Here is a 7,832-nt window from a genome sequence, read left to right on the forward strand (position 1 = left end):
TGGCTTCCATTGGACATCACAGGTTCAGATTAATGTCTAAAAACGGCTGCAGGACCGGCTGAAGACCAACAAAGTGACCCTGAAGTGGACCAAACATCCTGATGGAAAAGCTTCCACAAGGAGGGAAAAAGAAAGAAAACAGAGCTGTGAAGCATAAACCCAGCTTCAGTCATGTTAGAAAAATTAAATATATCTTCCTAATATTAATCTCTGTCTTTTATTTCATCCCTTTAATGATTTATGTATCATTTCATACAGTTTCTGGAACCTTTTGCATCATTTTATGGTAAAAAAGTGGCTCAAAACCCTGCTGAACATAATGTGATGCTCGTCTTCTGCCCCCTGGTGGACAAAATAATACATGCATGCCCTGCAATGATTTGGACAAATCACACGGTAAACAGTAAATATATACAAAAAATAATTTAGTTAATTATTTAGGGACAAATTTAAAAATTAAAATTAAAAAAGAATTTTCTCCTCTCTTTCTCTGGCCAGGCTGTGAAATGTGAATAAACTTCAGTTGTTGATGTTTTCTGTGTGTTTGATTTGATTTCACTGCTTATGGATGTTAGTAATAAAAAAAATATATATATGTTGAATAAAAATATATATTTAATACTAAATTTAAAAAAACTACAACATTGTAATTTCTCTGTGAGTCTGAGCTCAGGATGGTTTACATCTGTTCACCTTTACGGCTTTTCATCCTTATTTTCTTCATTATCTCTCATTCTTTGGAATTAAAATGAACAATTTTAAAGCTGAAAATCACAAAAGTACATTTAACAAAACATAATTCAAATTTTATTTGCAGACATAGAAAATAAAAATTCTATTTTTTATCTATGAACTAATGAAAACTTGGAGCAGGAGTTAACCTCTTGCTTGCCAGTGAGGTAACTGAATTGACTTGGCGGTGAAAGCCAGAATCTTATCAGCGACGTCCTCGTCTTCATTGTTCTTGATCCTCCTCCTCCTCCTCCATGGCTGCCTGCTTCACCTGAGGGCAACAAGTCAGAGGATGAGTTTTATCACAGGTCCAACAGCCTGCGTGGTTTTCAGCTGCTTCCCCCCTCGCTGCATCCTGCTGCTGGCATTGAACATTACACTCTCATTAGTGACAGACTAGAGGTTGAAGACTTCAAAGCTAATTCACTTTTACACTCTGCTGCTAATTAAGCAGACAGGCTGGAACATTTTCTGGATGTTGCACCAGCCATCCTCGTCAGAGCGGCTGGAAGCTGCTGGTGCAGCGGGAAAGTCGTCCAGATAAATGGACTAATTACACTTCTAATAACAGGATGGATGCTCCCTGCTTTTGTTTTGGGTTTGTAGTGATTTATATATTTATTTAAAAAAAATAAAATTGCACCACAATTTGTTTTTGCTTTGCCTCAGAGCATTTTAAATGAGCTTTGGTCCAGAGAAGATGGCGCTGGTTCTGGATCCTGTTCACATCTGGCTTCTTCTCTGCATGATGGAGCTTTAACCTGTGGGTTTCAGGATGAACAGACAGTGGTTTCTGGAGGTCTTCCTCAGTCCAGGCAGTGATTTCCAGTAGAGAATCATGTCTGCTTTTATTATTTTCTTTCTTTGTTTATTTAGTTTTACTGCTGTTGCAGTTGTTTCTATTGCTGCAGTTACAACTACAATAATATTAATGCTATTACACTAAAATTAAATGGAAAAAAATTGCATTAACTTAAAAATGGAAAATAAATTAAAATGTAAAAGCCCCACACTTAATGCTCTTTTTATTTTATAATTAATTCATTATTATTTTTCATTATTTATTTTTCTTTAATATTAAAATTAAAATTTACATTTTAATTATCCCTCTTAGATTAAAGTATTTTTCATTAAATTAAATTTTATATATTTTATTTGCAATCATGAAATCAATTAAATATTACTTTTACTACTAATGCAGTTATTACTCCTACTACATGTCTTACAGGTTTAGTAAGTCAAAATAATTTGAATTAATCGCATACAATTAAATATAAATAAAAAATAAATTGAAATAAAATACAGCAATCACACTACAGAAACTAAATTTATTTGTTTGTTTGTTGTATATTATGTTTCTGATATGAATCCTGGAAAAACTACATCCAACGTGGATCCAGCGTTCAACTTCTCGCTTCTGCTGCGCATGCGTGTCCGGTCATGTTGGTACCCCAGACTGTACCGGCTTGGGAAGTTGTGTCATTTTTAACATGTTTACATCGTAACAGTCGAAGTAGGCTGTTGGGTCGATCATTGCAGTCCGGATATCTACACATGTGATATAAAACCGAGGGGAAATCATGACAGCTAATGAAGATCAGGAGGTATGTTGCTGCGGGCTAGCTGCTAACAGCGGCTAACAGCCTGCTAGCTTACATCTGTTGCCTGTTAGCTGCTGTAGACAGCAAACAAGTTAGCATGTCAGCTTTGGTTCTGTGTACAATAGCTCTGTTAACCTGAAGAAGCAGTCATGTTGTGTGTTTTTTGTTTTTACTTCATAAGAAGCCGTCTTGAGGAAAATATCTCGTTAACTCCTTTTAAAAGTTGGTCAGTTTAACCTATTGTAATTACATGGTGTAAATCTGAGTGTTAACCACAAGACGAGCTCTTTCTGAATGTAAACCATCTATAAATACGTTCAGTGTGTTTCTTAAGTGTTTTAACAGCAGCATTACCATATGATGGCTGTGGCAGATGGTAGTAAGATGTTAAATTCCTGCCTCCTGTCCTCCTTGGACCACAGATGGAGCTGGAAGCTCTTCGCTCCATCTATGAAGGAGACGACTGTTTCAAGGAAATCAGCCCAGTTTCCTTCCAGTTCAGGGTGAGTATTTCATCATGCATCCAGAAAACTGTTTACTTCCAAGATGGACAAGTTAAAGCCACGTGTTTCTGTGGAACAATGTTCCTACCTTTCTTGCTGTATTGATGTATAAATTCATGTGTCGATTAATGGGCTAAAAAACATAATTATGATGGTTTTACTGCTCCAGCATTAAGTGAAACAAGGTATTGCTCCTGTTTTTGGAGACACTGGAATCAGTGTCTGTACAAAGATTGTTAAAAAAAATTATGAAGTGTGTTTTTTTTATTGTTTTTATTATTATTATTGTTGTTGATATGGACCGATACATCTAGAATAAAGAATAAAGTAAAGTATGCTCCACTGCACTCACAAGAACAGTTTCTAAAAGTCTGATTTCTATAAAAGACAGACTTACACTGCCTTCAGTCATTTCCTTTAGCTGTTTCATAACTTTTTGTCCTCTGTGTGACCACTTTGCATCAGATAGGAGACCTTGCGGACACCAAAACCTTCATCCTGGATGTCACGTGGCCGGAGACGTACCCTGAGACGGCCCCTCAAATCTCCCTTGATGCTTTTTTCAACAACAGGATGTAAGCTTCGAGTGCTCTAATTTGTGTTTGAGTAGAGTTGGAGCTTTTAGAAGTCTAAAAGTCAGACTGCCTTTAAATTCTTTTACGTGTTTTTAACAGCTCAGCTGAGACGAAGCAGGTGATCCTGTCGAAGCTGGAGGAGCAGGTGGAGGCTAACCTGGGAACGGCGATGATGTTCACGTTGTTCGAGTGGGCAAAGGAGAACCAGGAGGCGCTCATGGAGAACCACAAGCCTGTAGTCACTGCTGTGGTCTGTAGATCAGCTCTGCTTCCTCCACATTTTCATGTTCAGAGACTTAAAAGCTGGAAAATGTTGGCGTCAACATGTCGGAGTCAAAGTAAAGAGGAAATATTTCTGTTATGCAGACGCTGACATCGAGCAGCGAGGCGACGACGACGTCCTCAACAGCAAAGAAGAAGGAGAAGAAGGAGCAGCTGACTAAAGCACAGAAGAGGAGGATGGTTAACAGAACTGGTGCAGAATGTTCCTCCTTTCATGATTTCAGGGGTTAAAGCAAAACAAACAACTTGATCCTGATATTAGAGCTAGAGCCTGAGGAGGTGGAGGTTTACATCACCAGTGTCTCAGCAACGGTAGTGTGTAGCTCTGTGGGGTAAACTGTGATGGATAGTTACCCTGTAGGTGATCTACGGACATTTTCCAGGCATTCATTTCCAGCTACTAAATGTAGTGTTTATTCAGACTCCATATGGTAAATCCATGTGGTCACCGTGTGTTTTAATTCTAAAGTTCTGTTAGTAATAAATTCTGCTTTCTTCTTCTGGTCGGCTTTATTATATAGTGGATTTACCAGATAGTCTGAATAAACACTGCATTTTGTGGCTGGATTGTGATCCTGGATGGGATAGAAATGCCTGGAAAACTTTACTAAATCTCATCTTTAGGTGACGTTTTAAAGTTTAATAAACAGTTGGCAAAAAAAAGAAAACATTATTTGTACCTCAGACCTTCTCTGGTCTCTAGTGTTATTCCTTTATTTACTCACATATCTGCTCTTTTCTTTTCCCTTATTCCAACTTTACTAAAGCCTCCAATGGTTCAAACTGAGCTCAATAAATTAAGCTTAAGCTGAAATAGAGAGAAAAAAAACAGAGAAATTCTTTTTGTAAAGAAATGGACAATCAGTTCAAATCATCCAGCCTTTCTCCTTCATCAGGATCATTTTAAGGATTCTTTAGTTTTTTTCTTTCTCTTTTTCCATCGTTGACTTTCATCATTTCTGCTTCCAGATAATAAAGGGGAGCTGCCCAGAGGATGGAACTGGGTGGATGTAATAAAGGTAGGTGCAGTTCCACCTTCCTCCACAAGATGGCACAGTTGATGTCTGCTGTGCTTTTATTAATCTTTCATTCCCTCTTTCCACCTGTTTGACCACTGCTGCTATCCAACGTCCAGCATGTAAGTACAAAACAATTCATTTATTATTCATTTTGATTCATAGATTCTGACCTCTCTGCCATGTTTTCTTTCTGTTTTAGCTGAGTAAAACAGGAGGGAAGGATGACAACTAGTCCTGAAGGCAGCAAGGACCTGCAGTGATGCCTTCACATGCAGCTCGGGCCAATGTGTTTCACTCCACAGGGCTGTTTCCACCTTTAAAACCAAAGCAGACTGGACAGGAGCTTAACGGGATGTTTGAGCCGCTCATAGCTAGAAGTGTGTGATAATATTTGTGGTATTTTGCACTGTAGCCCGGTGAACAGAAGAACACAGGTATATTGAGTGTCTGTGACATCCATCAGGGTGGAACTAGCTGGAGACTGCCATGTTTTACAGCCTGTCGGGGTGAGACGGACTGGGGCTCTGAATAAAATATCCTGCTGTTACATAAAAGTACCATGTGACACCTTTAATGACAGAAAATGTTGCTGCTTTCGTCTTCTTACCTTGATAAATGTGACATTTTCCCCTGTTAATTATAAAAGTTTTATATAAAAATAAACTCAGATTTTCTCAACTTCTTACTCGTAACGGCTTCTTTAGTTCACATCAGATTTTCTCTCCAACAATCTCAACATTTTTCCAAAAATCAACAAAAAACAAACAGCAGCACATTGTTAGTTCATTACAGCTACAGGTCCGCCTTCTACTACAGAGTCCTCTTCACCGGGTCCACCTTCTACTATCGAGTCGTCCTCTTCACTGGGTCCACCTTCTACTATCGAGTCGTCCTCTTCACCGGGTCCACCTTCTATCAAGTCATCCTCTTCACCGGGTCCACCTTCTACTACCGAGTCGTCCTCTTTACCGGGTCCACCTTCTATCAAGTCGTCCTCTTCACCAGGTCCACTTTCTACTACCGAGTCGTCCTCTTCATCAGATCCGCCTTCTACTACCGAGTCGTCCTATTCACTGGGTCCGCCTTCTACTACCGAGTCGTCCTCTTCACCGGGTCCGCCTTCTCATACCGAGTCGTCCTCTTCACCGGGTCCACCTTCTACTACCCAGTCGTCCTCTTCACCGGGTCCACCTTCTACTACCGAGTCGTCCTCTTCACCGGGGCCACCTTCTTGTACCAAGTCATCCTCTTCACCAGGTCCACCTTCTACTACCGAGTCGTCCTCTTCACCAGGTCCACCTTCTTGTACCAAGTCATCCTCTTCACCAGGTCCACCTTCTTGTACCTAGTCGTCCTCTTCACCAGGTCCACCTTCTACTATCAAGTCGTCCTCTTCACCGGGTCCACCTTCTACTATCGAGTCGTCCTCTTCACCGGGTCCGCCTTCTGCTACTAAGTCGTCCTCTTCACCAGGTCCACCTTCTATCAAGTCGTCCTCTTCACCGGGTCCACCTTCTACTACCGAGTCGTCCTCTTCACCGGGGCCACCTTCTTGTACCAAGTCATCCTCTTCACCGGGGCCACCTTCTTGTACCAAGTCATCCTCTTCACCAGGTCCACCTTCTTGTACCAAGTCATCCTCTTCACCAGGTCCACCTTCTTGTACCTAGTCGTCCTCTTCACCAGGTCCACCTTCTACTATCAAGTCGTCCTCTTCACCGGGTCCACCTTCTACTACCAAGTCATCCTATTCACCAGGTCCACCTTCTTGTACCGAGTCGTCCTCTTCACCAGGTCCACCTTCTACTACCGAGTCATCCTTTTCACCAGATCTGCCTTCTACTACCCAGTCGTCCTCTTCACCAGGTCCACCTTCTACTATCGAGTCGTCCTCTTCACCGGGTCCACCTTCTACTATCGAGTCGTCCTCTTCACCGGGTCCGCCTTCTGCTACTAAGTCGTCCTCTTTACCGGGTCCACCTTCTACTATCAAGTCGTCCTCTTCACCGGGTCCACCTTCTACTATCGAGTCGTCCTCTTCACCGGGTCCGCCTTCTGCTATTAAGTGGTCCTCTTCACCAGGTCCATCTTCTATCAAGTCGTCCTCTTCACCGGGTCCACCTTCTATCAAGTCATCCTCTTCACCGGGTCCACCTTCTACTACCGAGTCGTCCTCTTCACCGGGTCCACCTTCTATCAAGTCATCCTCTTCACCGGGTCCACCTTCTACTACCGAGTCGTCCTCTTCACCGGGTCCACCTTCTACTACCGAGTCGTCCTCTTCACCGGGTCCACCTTCTATCAAGTCATCCTCTTCACCGGGTCCACCTTCTACTACCGAGTCGTCCTCTTCACCGGGTCCACCTTCTTGTACCAAGTCATCCTCTTCACCAGGTCTACCTTCTACTACCGAGTCGTCCTCTTCACCAGGTCCACCTTCTTGTACCAAGTCATCCTCTTCACCAGGTCCACCTTCTTGTACCTAGTCGTCCTCTTCACCAGGTCCACCTTCTTGTACCAAGCCTTCCTATTCACCGGGTCCGCCTTCTACATTTGAGTCGTCCTCTTCACCGGGTCCGCCTTCTTATACGAGTCGTCCTCTTCATCACGACCGCCGTCTAATACCGGGTCTAAAACAAAACTTTCTGGATCTGGATTCATTCCTTCATGCATGAACACTAAAGTTGGATTTTAATTGTTCCAGTGATTATAAATTTTATTTTATTTTTTAATGTTACTAAACTGCATAAATGAAAATTGACTAAAACAAATCAGATTTAGATTTACTGTATTTCAGAGCTTCATAAATAATCATATACTGTGCGTTTGTCTCAGGAGCAGCTGTCCCTCAATGTGAAGGTCTTTAAATAATGCTGGAAGTAGAATTAGTTCCACCTTTAAAAATAAAACTCATGAGAACACATGAGCTTCCACCTCATAAGGGACAGAAATTATTTAGTAAAAGGGGTTAATGGACCTGAGACATTTCAGGTGGTTAATCGTATACATGAAAGAATAAAATGTCTTCTTTACGACAAAATTAATAACAGAGGTCTTTAACAGAGAGATTAAAATGACAACTCAAATGCTGATATTCAGCTTCATGTTTGTCCAGCAACA

General features: G+C 41.4%; 1 protein-coding gene across 1 annotated transcript; it reads left to right on the forward strand.

Annotated features, from left to right (window-relative positions):
* Nucleotides 1-2,143: 2,143 nt before the first annotated feature.
* Nucleotides 2,144-5,390, forward strand: rwdd (RWD domain containing 4). The gene is made up of 8 exons (XM_041986560.1): nt 2,144-2,336; nt 2,756-2,836; nt 3,302-3,411; nt 3,511-3,661; nt 3,778-3,886; nt 4,663-4,712; nt 4,829-4,831; nt 4,912-5,390. Exons 1-8 carry the CDS (start codon nt 2,313-2,315, stop codon nt 4,942-4,944), a joined length of 561 nt encoding a protein of 186 aa, XP_041842494.1. The 5' UTR covers nt 2,144-2,312; the 3' UTR covers nt 4,945-5,390.
* The last annotated feature ends 2,442 nt before the right edge of the window (nt 5,391-7,832 follow it).

The sequence above is a fragment of the Melanotaenia boesemani genome, chromosome 5 (genome assembly GCF_017639745.1).
Source record: "Melanotaenia boesemani isolate fMelBoe1 chromosome 5, fMelBoe1.pri, whole genome shotgun sequence".
NCBI classification, from domain to species: domain Eukaryota; kingdom Metazoa; phylum Chordata; class Actinopteri; order Atheriniformes; family Melanotaeniidae; genus Melanotaenia; species Melanotaenia boesemani.